At 42.1% G+C, this 24,315-nt stretch overlaps 1 protein-coding gene across 6 annotated transcripts in view; it reads left to right on the top strand.

The window, feature by feature from the left end:
* MTMR3 (myotubularin related protein 3) overlaps nucleotides 1-23,166 on the top strand; it is a 48,419-nt gene extending 25,253 nt beyond the window's left edge. The window contains exons 12-20 of one of the 6 annotated variants that reach the window (XM_075829718.1): nucleotides 897-1,082; nucleotides 2,949-3,119; nucleotides 3,253-3,398; nucleotides 3,755-5,072; nucleotides 5,453-5,563; nucleotides 7,384-7,472; nucleotides 7,624-7,650; nucleotides 8,929-8,976; nucleotides 19,984-23,166. In XM_075829718.1, the coding sequence (XP_075685833.1) occupies nucleotides 897-1,082; nucleotides 2,949-3,119; nucleotides 3,253-3,398; nucleotides 3,755-5,072; nucleotides 5,453-5,563; nucleotides 7,384-7,472; nucleotides 7,624-7,650; nucleotides 8,929-8,976; nucleotides 19,984-20,140 (2,253 nt within the window). In that variant the 3' untranslated portion in view covers nucleotides 20,141-23,166. Of the gene's footprint in view, nucleotides 1-896; nucleotides 1,083-2,948; nucleotides 3,120-3,252; nucleotides 3,399-3,754; nucleotides 5,073-5,452; nucleotides 5,564-7,383; nucleotides 7,473-7,623; nucleotides 7,667-8,925; nucleotides 8,977-19,983 lie in introns of those variants that run through there. The other 5 variants (XM_075829710.1, XM_075829733.1, XM_075829726.1 and 2 more) reach the window with 5 other exon arrangements.
* Nucleotides 23,167-24,315: the final 1,149 nt, after the last annotated feature.

The following is a 24,315-nucleotide window of genomic DNA, read 5'->3' as shown; positions in this document are numbered from 1 at the left end:
CCAATGATATGCCGGACGCAACATGGGCTGCAGCCCCTTTTTTATTTTTATAGCGAATAAGTGATCTGGAAGTCATTAATCTCTTTCTCAGCCTTGGAATTGGCTATATACATAAAAATCCTATTAAGAGCTGCCGTACACAAAAAAATAAGTCCTTTAGATTTGTTTTGCGCTGACTTGTACAAACACGACTTATTCAGGAATTAATGTTTATTTGAAAGTAGTCACCCTCTTATTTCTGCTGCTCAATTCTCTCTCTCGTGTTTTTCTTTTTTTTCCCCCCATCAGAAGAAAGGATAATCCTATTATGGCGTAGTACGCCATCAGGCAAGTTTCTTATATGCCAAGATCCCAGACAGCCCATTTACATGCTTCGTATGGGATAAGCTAGCCATACACTAGTGTCTGGACCATTTTTTTTTTTGTGTGACCCAAGACCGATATCTGGAAAAGCTTATCTGCCATGTTGGATTTTTCCGGACGTTGTCGGGTGCAGTTTTGGAAAGTGATTTGTGCCAAATGACACACCTGCATCCTATCAATAGAAGCCCAAACAGGCCACAGATCAAGGCCGAGATCAATCATCAATTTTTGTTTGAAATCACTTTGTGGCCAGCTTCAATATCCCTGTCACAAATAAGTGACATGAATTTAATTGTTTTTATTAGAACTGGCAGCCATTACTTTATATTGAACATATTCATTTGGATGCTATGTTTTGGGCCTATGTAATGTTACTGCATCAATTTTTTTTAAACACATCTTACCACAAACACTCATCAGAAGTATCGGATGTTGTTAAAAGGCCACTTTGTGTTCCCTTTTTTTATATTGTCACATAAATGGTTAGCTACTATGAAAACCTGGTCATAATTTTCTGCCATTGACACACCTAGGGTTTCCAAGTGTTGGTGGAAACAGAGTGGTTGGACTTTGGGCATAAGTTTGCTGATCGCTGTGGACATGGGGAAAACTCTGAAGACCTGAATGAGCGCTGTCCCGTCTTCCTGCAGTGGCTAGACTGTGTTCACCAGTTGCAGAGACAGTTCCCTTGTTCTTTCGAGTTCAATGAGGCTTTTCTGGTAAGTGTTCTGCACAAGGTGACCCAAATATACATTCTCAATAGCACTAGCCTCTTTATCACATGGTTTATATTTATTTTCAGTTTACTAGACAGACTTATTAAAGAGGAGTATCTATTAGATTCTTGTTCTAAATCTGATCAGCGGGTGCAATAACACTTTAGTGGAGTGGTTGCCAAGACTGCATAGTGACACTCAGCTAATCGGGCTTAAAGACACCTTTGTCATACGGAAAAATGGCACCCATTGATTTAAATGAGAATCTAATAGGATTTCTAAATAGAAAGATGAATATAGAAGAAAAACATATCGTTAAATGAATAAATTATATACTACCGTTCAAAAGTTTAGGGTCACTTAAAAATTTCCTTATTTTTGAAAGAAAAGCAGTTTTTTTCAATGAATAGAACATTAAATTAATTAGAAATACACACTATACATTGTTAATGTGCTAAATGACTATTCTAGCTGCAAACGTCTGGTTTTTAATGCATTATCTACATAGGTGTATAGAGGCCCATTTCCAGCAACCATCACACCAGTGTTCTAATGGTACATTGTGTTTGCTAACTGTGTTAGAAGGCTAATGAATGATTGGAAAACACTTGAAAACCCTTGTGCAATTATGTTAGCACCGCTGTAAACAGTTTTGCTGTTTAGAGGAGCTATAAAACTGACCTTCCTTTGTGCTAGTTGAGAATCTGGAGCATTACATTTGTGGGTTCGATTAAACTCTCAAAATGGCTAGAAAAAGAGAGCTTTCATGTGAAACTCGACAGTCTATTCTTGTTACTGTGTCAACGTCTATAGTGAAGAGGCGACTCCGGAATGCTGGCCTTCAGGGCAGAGGGGCAAAGAAAAAGCCATATCTGAGACTATCTAATAAAATTAAAAGATTAATATGGGCAAAAGCACAGACATTGGACAGAGGAAGATTGTAAAAAAGTGTTCTGGCAGACGAATCGAAGTTTGAGGTGTTTGGATCACACAGAAGAACATTTGTGAGACGCAGAACAATTGAAAAGATGCTGGAAGAGTGCCTGACGCCATCTGTCAAGCATGGTGGAGGTAATGTGATGGTCTGGGGTTGCTTTCGTGCTGGTAAAGTGGGAGATCTGTACAAGGTAAAAGGGATCTTGAATAAGGAAGGCTATCACTCCATTTTGCAACGCCATGCCATACCCTGTGGACATTGCTTGATTGGAGCCAATTTCATCCTACAACAGGACAATGACCCAAAGCACACCTCCAAATTATGCAAGAACTATTTAGGGAAGAAGCAGGCAGCTGGTATTCTATCTGTATTGGAGTGGCCAGCGCAGTCACCAGATCTCAACCCCATAGAGCTGTTGTGGGAGCAGCTTGACCGTATGGTACGCAAGAAGTGCCCATCAAGCCAATCCAACTTGTGGGAGGGTCTTCTGGAAGCATGGGGTGAAATTTCTCCCGATTTACCTCAGCAAATTAACAGCTAGAATGCCAAAGGTCTGCAATGCTGTAATTGCTGCAAATGGAGCATTCTTTGACGAAAGCAAAGTTTGAAGGAGAAAATTATAATTTCAAATAAAAATCATTATTTCTAACCTTGTCAATGTCTTGACTATATTTTCTAGTCATTTTGCAACTCATTTGATAAATAGAAGTGTGAGTTTTCATGGAAAACACAATTGTCTGGGTGACCCCAAACTTTTGAACGGTAGTGTATATGGAATTTGAAAAGCGTGATCGTTAAGGACCAATATTTACAGGTTCCTTGAGTGGACTGCAGTTGTGCATATCTTAGATGACAGATGTATAGCAATTTGCAGATGTGTATTGGCATTCAATGGTTACTTACCAGCTGTACATTTTTCTTGGGGTTTTCAGGTCAAATTGGTGCAGCACACCTACTCCTGTTTGTTCGGGACCTTTCTTTGTAACAATGCCAAGGAGAGAAGTGAAAAACATATTCAAGAGCGGACATGCTCAGTTTGGTCACTGCTAAGAGCTGGGAACCGTTCCTTCAAGAACTTGCTTTATTCCTCTCAATCAGAAACCGTAAGCCGCATGCCCTATAAAATATCTTGTGTAAATCGTGTGTATTACATAGTGTCAGCTATACAGATGCTATATAACACGTAAAGGTCTGTCAAGCTGCAGGCTATTCCCTAATGTTCCTTATATTTTACAGGTGCTGTATCCTGTGTGCCACGTGCGTAATCTCATGTTGTGGAGTGCAGTCTACCTCCCTGGCTCCTCCCCATCTACACCTAGTGAAGAATCCTGTACACCATACCCAACTTCTGGGTCTTCTGCCGAGGAGCCACATCTGTGCAGGTGAGAGATTGAAATGTATGTTTTATTTAATGTCTTATCTGATCACAAAGGGGCCGAATACAATTTTTTAGGTCTTTAAAGGAGGAGGGATCAAGTTAAAAAAAAATTGTAATTACAAGATGGCAGTTTTCACATTTTTAAGGGCTGCTTCGTACGTATATACCAGATTCTGCAGGTTTTGTAGGTCTTAGTTGGAAAATCTGTAGTCAGTGGAAAATAGGAAACAATACAAATCCTAATTTTACAGTAAAATTTTAAAACACAATTTGCACAGAGAAGGCATGTGTTATAACAGAACATTGGTCAATGTATCGTTTTACTTAATAAAAATAAAAACATTTTTTCCCCCCCCCTAGATTACCCAAGACCCGTTCATATGATGATCTTCCAACTGCCTGTGACATAAGTGTACCCTGTGTAAATAGGCGCAGCAGTGACCCCAGTCTAAATGAGAAGTGGCAGGAACATCGGCGTTCATTAGAACTGAATGGCTTGGCGAGTTCTGCAGAAGAGTGCCAAGAGGAAGAGAAACGACTATTGGGTGCTCAGCTTTCCATGGCTGCAGGTGTAGGGGAAGGGCAAATGGAAAATATACTGCAAGAAGCCAGCAAAGAGGAGGGGGGAGGAGAAGAGCAGAATGGAAAACTTGTGAATGGTGAGGAAGAGGCTGAAATTGAAGAAACTGAAAAAACATGGGACTCTGAAAAAACAGTGGAAGAGGAGGAGGAGGAGGAGGCGGAGGAACCTTCTATCAATAGTAATGCATCAAAGAGTGAGGACGGCTCAGGGAAAACCGATGGGGAAGGACAAAAAATAAACCCTACAGGTGGACAACTATGTACAGATTTTGACCAACCACCTTGTGAAACTGGTGTTTTTAACCAGTCTGAAAAAGAAAGTCTTGCTGTTATGGTTTGTGAAGGAGTAAGTCAGGTTGTTAGAGAACAGTCTACTGATGCTTCTGATCTAGAGGACAGTGAAAAATCTGATTTGTATGTATTAAAAGGGGAAAACCAATGCAGTTCTGATTTCTCACAGAAATTGCCACCACACCTTGTCCTTGAAGGCTCCACAGAAACTTTGGTAGATGACCATTCAACTTCATGGCCATGCAAGCTAGACCATGTGACAGCGGCAAATGAACTTTCACTGAAATCAGAACAGGTGTCGGATGAGGGCATAATTATGATGGGTTTGAAGGGGTTGCAAAACCATAATGAAAGGACGCATTCTTATCCCCAAATTCATAGTGCCTTTACCCCTACTGAATGCAACACCCAAAATGTATGTAATAGGGACCAATCTTCTCCTGTTGTTGATGGACCATGTCTTAGCGTGGACAATCGTCGAGGGAAGCAGATACTCTCACGGCAGAACTCTAGTTCAAATAACCCCCAGGCACACCTCAGAAACTTTCCACACAAGTGCCCCTTGCACAGTTGTGGGAGGCACCGGATTGGGAGTACCCCGGAGCAACCAGCCCGTAATCATCTAGATGACGATGGGATGCCTTTGTACGTGGATGCTGTCCAGCAGAGACTGAGGCAGATGGAAAGCGGTCATCAGCAGGAAGTGGAAACTTTAAAGAAGCAGGTGCAAGAGCTGCGTTGTCAACTTGAAAGCCATTTACATAACGGCCCTCTGCGTTTCAATGGAGATTTTACAGATGAGGTGGTGAGTTCCAATAGGCACAACCTAAAGTGTGAAGTTTGGATAATGAACCTTGGCATGATTTGTGGGAGTAGTCTATACAGTGTGGGACTGTACTACTGATATTGTAGTGCTCAAAGTCCTGTTCTGTACTGCTGTATGTCGTATCAAATGTCATGGGGCCCAGGTGCCAGTTATGATTCTGACCCTAGCATCACTGCTGCCATTGCTTCACAATACGATCTGCAGATGCCAATACTTTGGTTATTTAAAACGAAATACAGGTGTTTTTTCAATTGAATAATATGTTTAAAAAAAGTCAAATAATTGAATACATAAGAATTCATAGACAGATCTTAAATTACATTTATAGATAGCTGTCACATAATTTTTACTCTTTACAGACCTCTATTCATGATTCTGAAAGCAACAGAGATCCTAGCTGTTTGTCAAACTGCAGTACAGAACTCTTCTCAGAAGCTAGCTGGGAGCAGGTGGACAAACGGGACACAGAGGTACAACAAAACTGACATCATTAGGTCTCCATCACCTTAGTAATTAATGGAACTGTCCAGTCCCAAGCAAAAAATATAAATTATTTATATATATATATATATATACATATATACCCACACACATATATACACACCCACATATATATATATATATATATATATATATATATATATGTGGGTGTGTATATATATATGTGTGTGGGTGTGTATGTATGTATGTGTGTGTGTGTGTATATATATATATATATATATATATATATATATAAAATATTTTTCTAATTACCTAGCCTCCGTTTCCTCTCGCTCAATGCACCTCTTTTTATTGCCACATCATGGCTCCTGTGCATATGAGTACCACTAGTCAATGGTTGTAGAGGAATACCTGGACATACGGGAGACATCATTAAAGCATAGGTCCGCTATTGCACAGCTTTGCTGCCGGGCATTACTCTTCAGCAATAGACAAATTTGCCAATTGGAAGTATATTGCTAAGCAGCAGCTGAGACCATTTTGAATAGTATGCAGTAAATCTCGGCAAAAGTGAACCTTTGGAAACCTGTGACACACAATACGTTCTTGTGCCGCTTTAGGCTGTATGGCTAGTCAAAACGCATAATGGAAAGATTTATGAAAACTAGCACAAAGGAAGTGTTGGAGACTTTTCAAAAGCAACCAATGCGGTTTCAGCTCTCCTCTTTCAATGACTTCCATTTTTCAATCCCTTTCCCATCAAACTAGTTTTGATAAATCTTCCTATTGTCTGTCCTGCCTAGGACTTTCACATTTAGCCCTGCTGGAAGTATCTTTGCTATTGCTTGAGATGTGTAATATCACATCCCATGTCACCATCTTGCTCCAATATAGTCTTAAAGTGGTTCTCCAGTGATCAGAAATTGGCAGCCTATCCTTAGAAGCTCTGACTTGTATGTTCGCTGCTTTCCCTAATTCCTTACCGGCTTGTACTGTGAGTCGCCGAAACACACTTGTAGCGGTGGTTCACAGTATTCGAGCCTTCTCCTATTCACTTGCATGGGAATAGGCTGTAGTTTTGTGAACCGCTGCTAAAATTGTGCTGGCGATTCACAGTACGAGCCGGTAAGGAAGGAAGGGGAAGCCATGCTCGTACGTGTGCCGCAGCACTTTCAAAACAGCTAATTGGCAGGGGTGCAGAGTTGGACCCCCACCGATCATATATTGACGGCCTATCCTGAGGACAGGCCATGAATTTCTTAAGACTGGACAGCCCCTTTAAAGCCCATGTGCTCATTTTGAACTAAAAATGTGTTTTGTTTTTTTTTATAAAACCATGTTTTAGATGATTTTAACCAACTTTTCAATTGAATTACATTTTTTACTTAAGCTACAGCTTTTGTTTCCTGTACATAAAGAAGCTGTATCTTGCTGTCAAAACTCATTGTCAGGTCACCTGAACTGATAGCTCGGCTGAAATCTGGTCCTGTGTGTTTCTGACACACAGAATCTAGCTAAAAACAATCACATCTAAGTTCATCAACTTGGTTCATTTAAAAATAATTTGAGTTGAAAGGTGTACATAGACTTTAAAGGTATTGCCCAATTTGAATATAAATAAAGAACATTTAAATGGGCAATAAATTCTTGTAACATAAATTTTTTGAAATTTTATTGTAGCCCCTACAGGTTAAAGGGAATCTGTCAGCTTTTTTGAGGCCTCAAAACTTCTGACAGCGCCATCTAGGGGATGAGAAGGGCATTGTAAACATACCTTTTGTCTGGCTCATGCAAGTTGCCGATTTTTAAGAAAATTCATATTGTCTTGCTATTTTGACATTTATTGCAGGTAACAAGATGGCTTCCAGACCATTTAGCAGCTAATTGTTATAACTGTGACAGCACGTTCTGGTTGGCGAGTAGGAAACACCATTGTAGGTAAGCTATGCCAAGAGTCTCTAAGACCTTACTTCATTTACCCACTGATGACTTATTGCTATTTTGAATGTCACTTAGTTACCACATTCACTAGCACACAAATAAGCTACAACACCAATCCTTCCTCCATCTCAGCCATGTTTCCTTGCAGGAATACAGAAGTCGGAGCTGATACGTGGTGAGCTTTTATTGAGGTTGGTTAGACAGTTTGTACTTTTCCAATCGCCAGAACTAACCGCATCTGCCCCTTTCAGCCCCACACATTTAATAACATGTCCTAAGAAAAGTGTACAGTGGGAAATATTCAGCAGTGAGTTTTAAGTCGAGTAGGAAACCCACTTTTTTTGATTTTTTTTTTTTTGCTTGTGTTTTTAATATGTGCAAACTTATGGTGACCACCAGAGCTATGTGTTGTACGAGATTATTGTTAATTACTTGACTTTCAATGCATAGGACATCTATATTTTTTTTTATTTGGCAGTTTGATTTATTTTTAACAGATCATAAGCGACTGCTGCTTGTTTTTATTTTACTTGCTACTCTTTGAACATCTAAGGGCCTGTTCATTTCAGCGTTGCTTTCCATTGAGGGGTTCAGTCAGAGCTTTCCATCAGGGGAACCCCTCAACGGAAAGGTGAACGGAAACCTCTTCCGTTTGCATCACCATTGATCTCAATCGTGACTGTATGTTGCTGATGGTTTCTGTTTGTCACCGTTGTGACAGGGTTCCGTTGTTTTGACTGAATCAATAGTGCAGTCGACTGATCAATGGAGATGGCAAACGGAAGCTAAGGTTTCCGTTTGCCTTTCCGTTGAGGGGCTCTGACGGAACCCCTCAACGGTAAGCAACGCTGATGTGAACACCACCTTAATTACTCAATCCCACTGGCTATACTCACGCGGCAGGTTTGTTGCAGAAATCCATGCAAATGCTTCAGAAACACCATTCAGATGAATAAAAAAAGATTTTCAGTCACAATCATTTCAGAAACAAAACGGCCACGCTTTTCCATATACCATCCCAAAATATATCCATTCCGGCGACTGATCTGCAGAGTGTGATTTAATCAAATTTTGGCATAAACCACTTGGCTTTTACGGGTAACTTCGTAACAAACATGATTGTGACCTTAGTCCTCACAGGCCCTTCACTGTCCAAAGAGTAATTCCATTTTGAACAATTCAGTTCAGTTTTGTTTTTGTTTTTTTACCTTTTGAAATGAACTCTTATTTAAAAGCTGAAAAATTTACAGGTGGAATCATTTTTCCCCTAAAGAAAAAAACAAAAAACATTACGAGGATCCAGCTTTAACTTCATTAACTGTTGGGAAGCAATACAGAAAAAGCCTGTCAGACCTCGGCATTGCTTCCTGCTACTGCTTGCTAAGCAATGGTATTCACCAATATCTGCAGAACTGTCATGGATCATACTACATAGATTGTTATTTGTTAGCAGGCAGCAACAGGAATCGGGGATGAAGCCTGACAGCAGCAGCATTCAGAGGTATTGTAAATCTGTTAGAAAAAAAAACCAACATATATATATATATATATATATATATATATATATATATATATATTTTTTTATAGATTTGATAACTAGAGCTGAAATAAGGTGGAAAAATAGTTTATTGATTTCACATATTTTGCTTTCCATAGCCTTTGTTCTGGTTAACCCCTTAAAGGCGTATTCCCCGTATCGATCATTATCACCCATCCACAGAATAGGTGATAATTGTCTGATCACTGGGACCCCTCGACTGCAGTGGGGAGGACTTTGGATAAAGCGGTGGTCAAGCATGTGCACCGCCGCTCCATTCAAATTCTATGGGACTGATGCAAACAGCACAGTACAGCACTCGGCTGTTTCCATTTAAGCTCCTCTTAACTGTGCTGGGTGCAGTGAGGAGGAATGGTCTCCGGATGGTGGGCGGTGTCCCAGCGGTGGGGCCCCCAGCTTTTAGTCACTCATCTATTTTGTGGATAGGTGATAGTTGTCCATTCAGGTACAACCCGTTTAACACCACGGCCTATTTTGGCCTCCCGGACGCATCAAATGTTTTTTTTTTCGTTTTTCCATCATCCCATCCTTGGAGACATAAACTGTTTTTTTTGGGTTTTTTTCCTGCCACTGTAACTGTATGAGGGCTCCATTCGTTTTCAGGACGTGTTATATTTTTCAGTAGTGCCCTTTTGGTGTACCTTTTAACTCATTGGTTTGATTCATTTTTGTATTTGCTTTTTTTTTGGGGGAGGGGGGAAGCATTTCCACAATTTTTGCGCCGTACATCATATTACATAAATATAGTTTTAACTCTTATTTTATCGGTCATTACATTTAAGCAGATACCGTATATGTACATTTTTGTTGGCTATTGTGCAGAAGTAATCAAATATATTTTTCATAGAAAAAAAAATTGTTTTTGCATCACCACTTTCCAATAGCCATAACTTTACTATTTTTTGATCGACGTAGTTGTATGTGGGCTTGTTTTTTGCGCAACAAATTTTCCAACTATACAAGTTTGGGGTACATATAATGCATTGATTAACTTTTTATATGTTGTTCACCAGTGGTATAAACATTTAAATATGATATAATTTGGTATTGCTGCAATTTTAACAACCCATGTTTGTGTAAAATATATATATTTGCAACGGAAGTGTATTTTTATTGGTAAAATAGTGTTACTTTTTTGTTTATTTGTTTAGTCCCACTATAGGACTTGAATGTCTGAATCTCTGATCTTCTAATAATATACTGCAATACTAGTGTATCCTGCGACCACGCTGATGGGGTGACAGAGCAATCTCCTAACCACTTAGATGCCACAGTCACTATTGACCACGCCATCTATTAACCATGGCATTTTGTTACAGCAGGCTGTTGGCTACAGCTGGCACTTGCTGTCCAGGCACAAAAGGTGTTGTATCATGGACCCTTGTGTTGCCTCTATGGCACCTTGTTCTCTCCTAGACCCTGTTAGGAGTTTTTTGCAGGCAGAAAATTGTGCCTGGAAAAATCACTTTTTTTTTTTTTTTAAGTGGTTTTGCAGCACAGGCATTTTTTTTTGCCACGTTTTTTCAGGCGGTTTTTACCTCTTTCTTAAACAGGCAATGGTAAAAACAGCGCGCGTTTGTACCATAAAACGCATCAAAACGCTAATATGGCATGCGATTTTAACATGTCATGATTTTTATGCAGAATCTGTGAGGAAAAAAAACATCCATGGGTGCTCTATTAAGGCTGTATGTATGAGGCCCAAGGTCCGGTTTATACAGTTTTTATTTGTTTTTTTGAGAAATATTTATTAATACTGGTGCACCATCTGAGCAGTGCTTCAGTCAATACCACTACATTAATTGTTAAAATCGTTGGGGGCACACAGAACCATGGGTAATAGGCCCTTGCTACTAGGAGGCTGACACTATGTAGGAAAAGACTTGGCTTCGTCCAGGAAGGCCATAACTTCCCCACAGACACTGGCTCATTTAGCTGTTTTAGCCTAGCGTCCATAGGAGGCAGACATGACCTGATTAGCTCAGGCTTGCTGCTATTTTTTATTTTAGTTTTACTTCTTTTCCTTGCAGGCAGGTTGTCATCCTGGACTACCAGCCTAGTCTACCACCTGAGGGTGCTGGGCAGTCAGGCAGTCCTCTACTTTGCTTTCCTCAACGCTGGTCACCGAACCTATTTTTTGCATCCCCAGGTCGAGTGGCAGTGCCCCACTATATGTGAGAGGCTACTGAAGAGGTGACCCTGCATACATCTGAAGACTTCGGAAGATGGGTATAAAATCTCCAATAGCTACATTTCTTCAGTCTTCGTAATTCCCTTGACAAAAAGTTGGATTCCCAAACCAAGTCTGCCTTTGTTGCAGCAGATTCTGCCTTGCGCCCAGCATTTGCCTTGTGGGTTAGCAAGGCCTGCTCAGTATGGGCAAAACCACTTCACTGCGGTAGTTCTGAAGGAGTGTCGCAGGAAGAATTTGTTGACCTCGCTTCTCAGGTTATCCATACTTCCAGATTCTTATTTGAGGTCTCCTTTGAGTCAGCCCGTTTTGCTGCCAGAGCATCTGTTAATTCAATAGCTATCAGACGTTCAATTTGGTAAAAATCTTGGTGGCAGACCCGGCTTCCAAAAAATCCTTTGTTGGACTTCCTTTTGTTGGGGGCAGATTCTTTGGAAAACGTCTGGATGAAATTTCTTGGGCTACTGGCGGTAAACATTCTTTTTTGCCACCAAACGGTACCCCAATGTCCGCAGCCATCTTTCCGTTCTCAAAGGTTTTGGTCCCTTCCTAGCTTTTCCTTTTAAGAGGTTTTTCTCCTTCCAGAGGTAAGACAAGAGATCTAGCCATCCTATTGTTTCCAGGCGCCCGTTTATCAAACCGAAGCCTGCTTGGCAACAGCGTCCCAGGCTCTAGAAGGCCTCCTTTTCCATGACCTGTTCAACCTGAAGGGGTCTCCCACACTAAACTGCTGTCTGAGTGGGGGAACGACTTTTGCTTTCAGGAGAGAGGACTTGTTCGTATGGACGATGCCAGTGTTTAGAAGGGTGGTTTTAACAGGGTAGGGCTGGGCGATTAATCTAATTCGCCCTCAAGGACTCTGTCAAAAACAGAAATGTCAATCGTTTCTTTAGTGGCGCCGTGCTCCGCCCCATCACTGCCTGGTCTGCCGTGTCTGACAAGCTGCGCCCAGTTCGGTCTCTGCTTCCCCACAGGACTGCTGTTTTGTAGTGAACAAAATGATAGTGCAGAACAGCAGTTCCGTGGGGAACCTGTAGATACTACCCCAGCCCCCCCGTGCGGATCGCACTATTGTAGCTCCCACTAGCAGTATCCCTGGTCAGTATCTGCAAACTCTGGCCGGGGATTCAGCCCCTAGTGGCAGCTGCAATGGCTGCTAACAGGAAGGATGGGGTGGGGGGGGTGCACTCTATGAGGAGGGGGGGGTGGTGCGCTCTATGAGGGGGGGTGGTGCGCTCTACAAGTAGTGTTGCGGCACGATCTACATGGGCACTGGTGGTTTCAAGGGATTGGGACAAAAAAAACCCTGACGAAGGAAATCCATTTGGAGACTGATGCAAAATGAACATGAAAAACTGATAATTGTCAATGGCAGTTTTTTTTTTTTCAGTCGTGTAACTGTAGCCTAAATGACTATGATGCCAGGAGTCCCGTTCACATGTACCATGTTTGTCACGGTCGATTGAATCGGGCCTTAATGTTCTTTATTTAAAAACCCATGGTGGGGCAAATACTGCACAGGGTCCTGCTGACACTTCAGACACTATAATGTAATCTCGCCCCAGAGTGCCCGCTCGGTGCGATCTGCCTGGCCCTGCTGCAATTTACACTGCTTTCGCCTGCAATGTCGGAGACCGGCTGAGGTGGTGACTGGCAGAGGGGGATGTTAGTGCATGAAGTGCATAATTGATTATAGGTTTTGTTAACCTGTTCCCTGCCGGGGAACAGGTTAACAGAAATTATAATTGGTTTAGACATTTTTTCAATAGTATTTCTGATGAAGTATTTGCAAAGGTTTAAAAGTTGTGAAGTTACGTACAATTATTATAGTAATATGTTAGGTTATTTACTGTATATAAAGAAAATAATTTATTAAATTATCTCTTGGCATTTTTGTCAGTTTATTTAACCGTAATAAGAAAATAGAGATTTAAATCGAAAAATCGGCCATAGTCTTGAGAAAAAAAAATCTAGATTTTATTTTTGGGCAAAATTGCCTAGCCTTATGACCGGGTACAAAATAGAATTCTCAAACCCTTCCCCACGTTGTTTCTTTTTGTGTACTCCACCTCAGACACTGGATCGCACTTCTGTTTTTTTTTTTTTGTTTTTTTTTTAATATAAAATTTCTGCTGTCAGTGGTCGCATTGTTGGAACAGGGAGAATACCTTTACTCCATCGACATTCCTGATGCCTACCTCCGTATCCCTATCGCAAGGGCTCATCAGTGTTCCCTCCGTTTCGCTGTCTGTTCTCATCATTTCCAGTTTGTTGCCCTTCCATTTGGTCTCCCCGCAGTTTCAAGGACCTTCACCAAGGTCCTGTTGACTTTCATGGCGCTAGGGTAGTCGCTGTCATCCCTTACTTTGATGACATCTTGGTGAAGGCTTCCTCCAAGGACGAGAACTATTACAGTTTCTACATCACCCTGGACACGCTGAAGTGATTTTGGTGGATCATCAACTGATAGAGGTCCTACCTGGTTATAGCTCAGTGCTTGGTGTTTTTGGGAACTTTCCCACAGTTCAGGGTACTTGGTCGCTAGAGGAGGCAACCTTGCAAATCAACCTTCTGCAATGGAGAGCCATCTTCCTGCCCTTCTCAAAGGTCGTCCGATCAGGTTCCAAACCAACAACTCGACGGTGGTCGCCTATCTGAAACATCAAGGCAGCACCGGGAGCCATCAGTCACTGTAGATGTCTTCTCGGATTCTCCACTAGGCAGAGAATCACGTTTCAGCTCTGTCTGCGGTCCATGTGCTGGAAGTGGATAATTAGGCTGCAGATTTCCTTACTCGGATAAAGGCTGGATCTGGAGGAATGGACCCCTCACCAGAAAATCTTAATTCAGATTTGACAGAGGTGGGACACTCTAGATGTGAATCTCTTAACCACAATGTCCTAGCCTATGTGGCCAGGACACTGGATCCCAGGGCTATCGCATTCGATGCCTTGGTCGCTTCTTGGACAGGGTTATCTCTCTTCCCTCCCATTCCTGCCCAGAGTACTTAACAGGCTCAAGGTAGAGGGCATTCCTGCGATTCTGGTGGCTCCAGACTAGCTTTGCCGAGCCTGGTAGGCAGACCTAGTTCATCTACTTGCAAACACCCCGTGACATATGTGATACAACCTCCCTTCCCAAGGCCCGCTGTTCCACCCCACTAGCTCAAATTCATTTAACAGCGTGACTGTTTTGAGGTCTGAATTCTCTCTGAACCAGTCATCCAAACCATGTTAATGGCCAGGAAACCTAAATCAGCTGTCTTTCCAGCCCATTGTACATTCTACACCTAGGATCCTGTTTTACTTGCAATCAGGTCTTGATCAGATACATGGCTTAGCTTCTCTTAATGGTCTAGTTTCTGCTCTGTCTATCCTTTTTATAGCAAAGGCTAGCCTTTTGCTCTCCGGTAAAGACTTTTGAAAAGGGGATCACGCTGTTTCTCCCTCAAATCATCCCACTGAACCGTGGGATCTTAACCGGATTCTGGGTGTTCTCTAGTCCTTACCCTCTGAACCGTTACGGAAAATACTGTTTTGTCTCGATTCTTCGGAGGTTGCTTTCTTGTGGCTATTACGTCCTGATGACAGGTTTTCGATATTGTACTCTGTCCTGCAAGTCACTTTTTCTGATTCGTAAGGATTAAGTTGTTGTCTGTCCGGTCACGTCTCGTCTCTGACTTCCACATCAACGAGGAAATGGTCAGTCCTTCCTTATTTTGCCCATCTCATCCAAGGGAGCGGGCTCTGCGTTGTCTCTATTTGGTAAGAGCAATCTGCATCAGAGTAGTTTAGATGCTCTGGCTTTTTTTTTTTTTTCTCCTTGAAGGGCAGCACAAGGGGTTTGGCAGCGTCCAAGGCCACCATTGCTTGTTGGATTCTGTCTGTGATTTCGGAAAAGGTTTCTCCCTTTTGGGTTACTACCCATTCCACAATGGCTGTTTGTGTCTCCTGGGCGGTCAGGCATCAAGCTTTATCTGCTCAGTTTTGCTAGGCTGCTGCCTGGATTTTCGGTGCACACCTTTACAAAATGTTACCAGATCAATTTTTTGTGACCCAGACTGGCATCAGAGGAGGCCAAAGTGCTACAGGCAGCTGTGTTAGGTGGGTCGCATGTCTATTTTTTATTTTCCCCGTCACCCATCATCTGTGACTGCTTTAGGACACCCCATGGTGCTGTGTCTTCCAATGATATAAGCAAGAAAATGTTTTTTGTAATCACCGTGAAATATGTTTCTCATTGGGGGACACCGATTCCGCCCTCTTTTTTTTTTTTTTTTTTTTTTTTTTTCTTTTTTTTCTTTTTTTTGCAGGCCCGGAACTTTTTGTTCTGGTTTTGTTTTTTGGGGGGGACCCAGAGACTTGTCTTCTACTACTGTTTCTGTACAAACTTGTCCCCTATGAATTCAGTGAAAGGGAATTTACGGTGAGTGAAAAAAATCCAATTTTATCAATAGTGCTCATGCTTTAAAGCAACACCAGGTCAAACCTGCTGTATTTCCAACACTTTTTTTTTTTTTCTGATCTGAAACGCTGTAAATTGAATTTATATTTTTAAAAATCTCATTCGCTATTATGTTGAAGCTGCACACATGACTGATGGTATTTAATAGTAGGCAGTACAAACAGCTGTGTAGAGGTCATAGCCTTTGCGCTGACTACTGCCCAGGGTTGTACACAGCTCTAAGTGTAAAAATAAATTATCTGGCCGGTCGGTTGTCCGCCCATAAAATTTAGGATGACCGTTTTATTAGTTGTAAATTATTAGAAGTTCCTATGTAACAGACATGCATGTTGACAGCTACCCAATAAAAACTTTCTTGATTAGAAATTTGGGTTAAAGCGATTGAGTGTTGTCTGTCTATAGCACTTAATTCAGGGGTCTCAAGCACGTAGGCCGCATGCGGCCCCTGGGGCTGTCATCTGCGGCCCGCGGGACACAGCCGCTAGTACATGCTCTGCTCCAGGACTCTGGAATTCCCTGACATCGCTGTCCATATGTGGACAGTGTTGTCAGAGTCTTCCCCAGAGCGGTGTCCCAGGCAGAGCGCTAGTATAGACTCTGCTCCGGGACTCTGGGGAAGCTTCCGACATCGCTGTCCATGCATCGACAGTGATGTCAGGGGCTTCCCCAGAGCATGAGTCCCAGTGATGTCAGGAGCACAGCTGGAGTCCCAGGGAGAGCCTACTAGCGCTCTGCCCGGGACTACAGCTCTGGGGTTGCCCCTGACATCTATGTTCATATATAGACAGTGTTGTCAGGAGCAGAGCTGGAATCCTAGGCAGAGTTCTAGAAGCGGCTCTGCTCCAGTACTCCAGCTCTGGGCAAGCCCCTGACAGCACTGTCCATATATCGACAGTGATGTCAGTGGCTTCTCCAGAGTTCCAGCGCAGGGCTTATACTAGCGCTCTGCTCTGGGGTTGCCCCTGGTATCACATTCCAGTCCAGGAGGATCCCCTGACGTCACTGTGTATGGACAGTGATGTCAGGGGCTCCAACAGCAGAGGAAACCCCAGCCAAAGCGGCGGCAATGCTCTGGCTGGGGATTCAATTTCTAGAGGGAGCCCCAATGGCGCAATTCACCTTTTTGGTGGGTGGAGGCGTCTGCGGAGGGCACTGTGGCTGCATCTACGGAGGGGCTGCCCAATCTTGACATGTGTGTCTGCCAATTGAGCCGCCGGACTGCATTTAGCGACCCTTAAACTGGAAAACTGGATTGTTGAAATAAGTACGTGGAGAATTCTATCAAATTTTAAATCTAGCGCTATTAATGTGGTGATAAACTGCTTTTTGGGCCCATTGGAGGGCTCCGAAGGAAAGTACCACCATTTGGCCTACTGGGAATTTTCTGGTGTGAAGTCATGTATGCAGAAGCCCCTGAGGTACCAGTACAGTTGAAGCCCCCAAGAAGTGACCCCATTTTAAAAACTACACGTAAGCATTTTGACCGGAGACATACACCCCATAAACTGTAATGTGGGTGCTCCCGGGTATGGCAATACCCTCAATGTGGCTGTTAACGGCTGCCTGGGCACACAGCAGGGCTCAGAAGGGAAAGATTAGGGGGTAAGCTGTGCGGAGTGCATCAGGGTAAGTAAAACTGGGGTAGATTAAAAATCAAGGGATGTATGATACATTTTAAAACACTCTTTCATACAGAGCCCTGGTTTTTCTGGACACATGTCACATTGATATATTGTGTCCTTCCTTATCCCCCTCTTATAGCAGACTTTGCACCTCTTTTGACTTTTTCCCTTCTTGCCAGTTTGGGGAAATTCTCCTGGAAAGTGTTGCCCTGGTACGATGCGTGTGGCCTCGCTTCGAGAAGTACTGGGTGCCCCCCTTCTTGGTTCCTAAAGATTAAGTTCTTGATAACCACCTCTTGAAATTACAGGGAAGTTCCACTCTGGCCTGTACATCGACGTAGCACGTACACAGTGTACAATGCCATCTGTATGATGTGCACGGCTGCTTCTTATACCACACTGCATGGCTTCAGGACTTGATCTGACAAGTCCAGCCCTCCCATGTACCTATTGTAGTCCAGGATGCAGTCTGGCTTGGGGGTCTCTGTACTGGTACCTCGTACAGGTACATGTGTACTGGTGTGGCCATGTATTGTCAATACAAGGACATCTCTCGTCTTGTACTTGGCACACAATATGTTGCTGCTAGAATGTGCCCTGCTCTCATCCCTTCTGAGTGTTTGCCCAAGCAGAGTCTTAGGGAGGCCTCTCAGATGTCTTATCAGTGCCGCATGCCGCAGTACTTCCGCGCGGGATAAATATTGAAATAATTTTGTAGTTCAGGCTGTTACAGACACGGCGATATGAATTATGTACAGTTTTTGTTTTTATTAATAAAGGACTGATAAGGGAAAAAGGGGGATTTTTACTTTTATTACTTTTATTTTCTTATTTTTACACAACTTACTTTTTTTTACTTTATTACTTTATCCCACTAGGGGACTTGAGGACAGGAGGCCCTGATCGCAATTCTAATACACTGCACTACATGCGTAGTGAAGTGTATTAGAGCTGTCAGCTACTCGCTGACACCAAGCATAGTGGGTCCTGACTTTGCCATTGTTAGGCGTCCGGTTGCCATAGCAACCATCGCTGCCTGCTCATGTAGCGGGCCCTTCGATGGTGGTTTAACCCCTAAGAAGCTGTGATCGCTATTGAACGCGGCTATTAAGGGGTTAATCAGCGGGGACACAGCGATCGGTCCCCGCTATAGGAGCTGCGGCAACTGCTGTACGAGACAGCAGCTGTCACAGCTCGTGTGTGTATGTATGGAAGACAGCCGAAATGGCCGTTCCTCCCGTGACGTACTATTCCGTCATGGAGCGCGAACGCTATGATTACCATGACTGAATAGTACGTCACACAGTGCGAAGGGGTTAACAATAATTTTGTATTGTGTCAATTTGATTCTATTGCCATTTTATTCTATATGTGGCCCACTTACCTGGCAGTTTGAGACCCCTGACTTAATTGCATGTGCTCTGAGCCTCCTACTTGCATGTCTGTCTCCTAGTGCATATTTACCAGAAGCTGTAGTGTTGTCTAGTGCATTACATATCCCACATGCAAAAGAGTAGTAATCCTAAACAGCCCTGTGTGAGAGGGGAGGCGTATCCCCATTAAAACACATTTCTGTTGCTATATTTTATCTGTAACAACTCTGATATGCAGTGTTTTATTAGGGCTTTTGTCCAGTGTTTGCCTTTGCTATGGTTGTGTTTTGTCTTTTACTGTATAGAATATGGTTTGTGCCTTAGTCAAAGGTACTGGCAAGGCTTTAGGTCTCACTTATTTTTATCTATTCATGCCCCCACATCTTCCCCCTATGAGCCTCTAGAGAACAATTGATAGAAGCCACTAGCAAAGTGATTGACACTGCAGGTTCTTCTCAGGAGCCTTGCTGTCTCACCAGTTTGCAGGGGTATTTTTTGATTAAGAACCTAAACATGTACGGGTCACTACTTGACCAACAGCGGGGAGACACAAATGATGAAATAACACCATTGGGAAGCTCTACATTCTTTGTTTTTTTACAGTTTCCGTTTTATAGTGAAAATTTCCATAATTAGTGAAGTGGATCTACTGGGGGTCATGTAACATACCAGGGCTGTTACTGCTTTTACATTGGTCTCTCAAATGCAAGTTTTCAAATTGCTCTATACAATATAGGCCCTTTAACGCCACGGGAAATAATAAAAATGGATGCATCTTGCTAGGTTGTACAAGAGAAGTGGCCAAAACAATGCCCCTTCTGACATAATTCAGTGCTCTGCAGTTATTGGCTGAAGCTGCACCCCACAGGCTTCCTGCTCTCCCCACTCCCTGCATGTGTTCTGCACAGAATGCTGGTAATAAGTTTTTGCTCTCTGCTTCCTTTCAGGTAATTCTCTGCTTTCTGGTGCAGGAAGAAGCTAAAAGCGAGCAGAGAGCTCTCAGTATTACCAGTATAATATGCCAAGTGCATGCAGGGATCAGAAAGAGCAGTACGCCTGTGAGGTACAGCTTCAACCAATAACTGCAAAGTACTGAGTGATGTCTGAGATGAGGTGTCTTTTGGCAATTAAGATGCCAAGTATCCTGCCACCATTTTCTTCCTGTAGTGTTAAGGACCTATAGTATACAAAGCACCTTGAACTTGCATTTGATGGACCCGGTGTGTTAAATGACCCTAGAAGCTTCATTTTACTAATTGTAAAAATGTGTCCGTTTTTAACGCTTTGTTTTCTCTTAAAGGAATTGCGGAAATGTTTTCTGCTCAAGCTGCTGTAACCAGAAGGTTCCTGTACCAAGTCAGCAACTTTTTGAGCCTAGCCGTGTGTGCAAGTTATGTTACAACAATCTCCACTCCAGCTTGGATCTGGAAAACCCAATTACAGCTACTTCTAACTAGTAGGCAATCATCCTTCCAGATGGACAGAGCAAGGCAGCCAAGCCCACCCCTCTGAATCCGCTGAAAGAACAAGCTATTAAAGATGGGATACTAAGATAAAGCTCTCAGTTTTTGTTGTTTTTTTCCTTCTATTGACTGCCCTATAACTTTTCTACATTCTTTGCTCCTGCATAAGACGGAAAACAGTGTTTGGGCTTGGTGGGGAGAGACTTCATGGAACCTGAGCTTTCATATTTGCTTTGGAAGCTGCAGGAGTTCAGTATATCACTTCTGAAAGGACCGTTGAGGCCTCCTTTTTTTTTTTCCTAACACCTTGAGTAATATGTAACATGAGCCCCCAATGGGGTCATCTAGTTGTGTGTATTGCAGAGGAATGTCACGAAGTATGATACCAAGGTGCCCAAATCCATTATTAAATGTATCCCTACTTGGCCATTAGATAATGCTAATCTGAATTTTAAGTAAGGAGAACAGCTTGAAATTGCATCTTTGTCAAGATATTCTCAATCTATCAGTATAGTTAAAGCCTAACCCCAGTCTGTGATGTCTAGTTCAGGCCTCGGTTTTTCAGACTCTGAGAAGCAGTACTAGGCTCATCTGTAACTGTATGTACTGTAGACATTGTATGACAAATACAATTGACCAAGCTTATTGTCTGTTTTTTTTTTTTTTTTTCTTTATAAAGCGTATTCACTGATTGGCACATGTTGATTTAAAGCACGGGTTCTAATTGGGCCTGTGTGTTTACATTTGGTCTACCAGGTTGCTTGGTGGTATTGGAGGCTGAGATAATTAATTCTTGCCTCGGAGGTATGTTTTAACTGGTTGGCAGAATAATTCTACTGTGCAGCACAATGATGTTTGTGTCATTTCTGCCAGGAAAGCATATTGCACAGGCGAAACAACTGAAAAATCTCTTAATTTCCCCACTCTTTTTAGTAACTAGGCAGCACTGGGGCCACTGTGTTCTACTACAGTTCTTCTAAGCACCTTTTAACAGTCCCCACTAGGTGATAATGAAATGAGGATTCCCAGCACCTAATCTACCGCAATACTTATTATAACATTATTTTTTGTTTTCGTGAACAGCTGACCCCCCCCCCCCCTCACTAACCACTGGAGCAAACCGTGTGTTGCAACGGCTAGTTTCAGACAGCTGTAAAAAAAAGTTACATTTTAGGATAGTATTAAGGCCACAAGATCTGGATTAGGGCCTGTTCACATCACTGTTCGTTTCCGCTGAGGGGTTCCCTCAGCGGAAAGTCAAACGGAAACGTCCGTTTCCCTCACCATTGAACTCAATGGTGACGGAAACCTAGCGATTGTTTTCCGTCTGTCACCGTTGTGACAGGGTTCCGTTGTTTTGACGGATTTAATGGCACAGTCGACTGCACTATTCTATCCAAAACAACAAAACCCTGTCAACGGTGACAGATGGAAACCATTAGCTAGGTTTCCGTCACCATTGAGTTCAATGGTGAGGGAAACGGAAGCGGAGGTTTCCGTTTGATTTTCCGCTGAGGGGTTAACCCGACGGAAACCTCTGACGGAACCCCTCAGCGGAAACTAACGGTGATATGAACACAGCCTCTACCCACAGTGCTACTAAGTGAAACTTGAATCACCATCACTATGATGATCTAAGTTAGAACCAGGTTTTAAAAACAAGGCTTTAATTTGGACATTAAAAATATGACTGTATTATAGCTGTCTGAAACCTGAATGATCTCGAAATAATTTTATTTAATTGCTGTAGATACACTTAGACATAATGAAAGTATTGCGGAGCTCAGCAGGGATTTTTTTTTTTTGCAGTTTTTAAAATTATTTTTATACAAATATATTTATTCCAAACCCCTCCCCCTATTTCGAGTGCACTTAGCAAACCTCCAGTTATTTGCCCTCTGAGGCTGCTTCAGGGGACGGGAGGGCTAATAAATTATGGAGTGAAGCGATAAACCAATGTTTTCTCTACTGCAGTGCAGCAGAGCCCAAGTGAGAAAAGCAAAAGAAAAACATGGCCTCAAGAAATCAAGGAGTGTTGTCATGTTAGTTGCCAAGTTTTGGTGATGGGTGGTTCACTCTTAAGTTATCAAAGTCAGGGCTGGAAATTTCGATTTTCAATGGGCTTGTAGGACATTGCCACAGTTGGTGATCCTCAAAGAAATATGGTGCATTATATCTTAGAAGAGTGACTTCACTTTGAATAGTGTCCTAGGTTAGTTATTAAGTTTATCGGAACACACAGTAAGTTTAATTTCAAATATATATATTTCTCTAATGCATCTAAAATTATTTTCTTTTCTATAAATGTGTGTACAGCTTTCATGCAGACTTATGTATCTACATGGCGAACAAATCCTGTGTATTCTTCTTCTGCAGTCATACGCTTGCCTATCTTCTCCCTACTTCATGGTAAGCTACCCCATGTACAATAACAAGAAGTAAAAAAAGATGGGAGTAACACGTGACTGCCGGATCAAACTATACTGGGTTTTTTTTTTTGTAGTCTGTAACCATAGACACACAGGTTTGCATAAGAGCTGCATATGCTTAACAGTAGAAGTTTTTTTTTTTTTTTTAATCCACACCTTGCAAAGTTGCTTTGTTTTTATTTTCGATTAATTGGAACAATATAACAATATAAAAAATTGGTTTTAGGCTCCGTTCACATATGCGTTGGGGTCCCGTTCTGAGGTTTTAGTTTCCATCACCTCTGGTTTCCGTCTGTCCGTTTGAGTTCAGGGTCCCGTTCTGACGGAAAGCGCCGATGGAATGTCAGAACAGGACCCCAACGCAGATGTGAACAGAGCCTTAAACATGAACATAGACAAGTCCTGATGCAAGTAAAGGTTGTTCTTTATAATATTGACAACGTCTACAGACTGATTCTCTTTGCTTAGAGAAAATAATCAAACTCATTCTGGCTTTATTGCTACTAGAGCAAAATGTTTGTTTCATATTAAATTGTGTGAAGCTTAATAATAAAATCTAATACCTCAATTTGGGGTAACTGCTTCTAAAAACACCTGATGAATGCTGGAGTACAGCCCTTGTCTACTAGACGGACCAATAGCATTTATTGTAGTGTTGGTATCATTGGAGCTTCAGTTTGCCTGTGAAGAGGATTCCAGGTAGCAGCCTCTGGGCGGTAAAGCACTTTTCTCCTCTTTCTTTGTTCTATTTTTTTTGTTCTGTATGGGAGCTGATTTTGTGTATGTATATATAATATATATGAACTTTCTTGCCCTTAGAAAGAAGCAGATAAAGAGCTTCTATATTTTTCTTTTGTCAAAGCAAGAGGTAAATTTTAGCATTGTTAACTATATAAATAAAGTTAAATAAAGTTTAGCGTTCGCAGTACTGTCTGTAGTGAAATAATTAGACTTCTTTTATTTTTTTTAACCATTGCTTGCTTTATTGGCTATGGTCAGTAATTTACTTTGGGTCATACGTTTGTCCGAAGTATAACTGACCACTAGATGGTGATCTATTTACATCTTCTATCAAAATAGCAATTGGCTTGTATATGAATGGCAGAACGGAGTTATATTTTATATTGAAATACTGCATTGCCTTAACTATTATATGGTAACTTATTCATGTGCATCTGTTGTGTATCTTTATATAAGCATTATACAATCTATTTTCTAAAACACACGCACGCACGATGAAGCAGCCTCTCCCCCCCCCCCCCTGGCTACAGGGGACAGGAGTAGAGCTGTACAGTCGTTTCTAATATGGATGATATATTAAAATAAAATACAGTCTGCATTGTCCCTTAGTGTATTTGCTTACGTGTATGGTACAATGTAAGAACATACACACCTTGAAACCGTATTAAAGAAAGTCTTCCATCAAAGTTTTAAATAGTTATGTTCTGCAGCCAATTGAAGGTGACTTGAAACTGGTTTGTCAGGCAAAATATTTTTTTACCTATTCACCTATGACCGCACCCCTGGAGAGACTTCCCATCCGCTGGACAGGAAACCTGAGGATATAAAAATGGACACACCTCTCCACACACCCAGTCAGGTTTCCTGTCCTCCGGATGGAAGGATTGTCCTGAGGAAAAGCACTTCTCCCGAGGTTGCAGACCCCCTAGCAAGGTCTCACCTTATTCCACTAGGGGTGCTCTGAAAGGTATAAGTCTCCTTTGGAGGGAGCAACCTTGA

The sequence above is a fragment of the Rhinoderma darwinii genome, chromosome 1 (genome assembly GCF_050947455.1).
Source record: "Rhinoderma darwinii isolate aRhiDar2 chromosome 1, aRhiDar2.hap1, whole genome shotgun sequence".
Taxonomy (NCBI): domain Eukaryota; kingdom Metazoa; phylum Chordata; class Amphibia; order Anura; family Rhinodermatidae; genus Rhinoderma; species Rhinoderma darwinii.
This window is presented reverse-complemented; position numbering and strand designations above follow the sequence as displayed.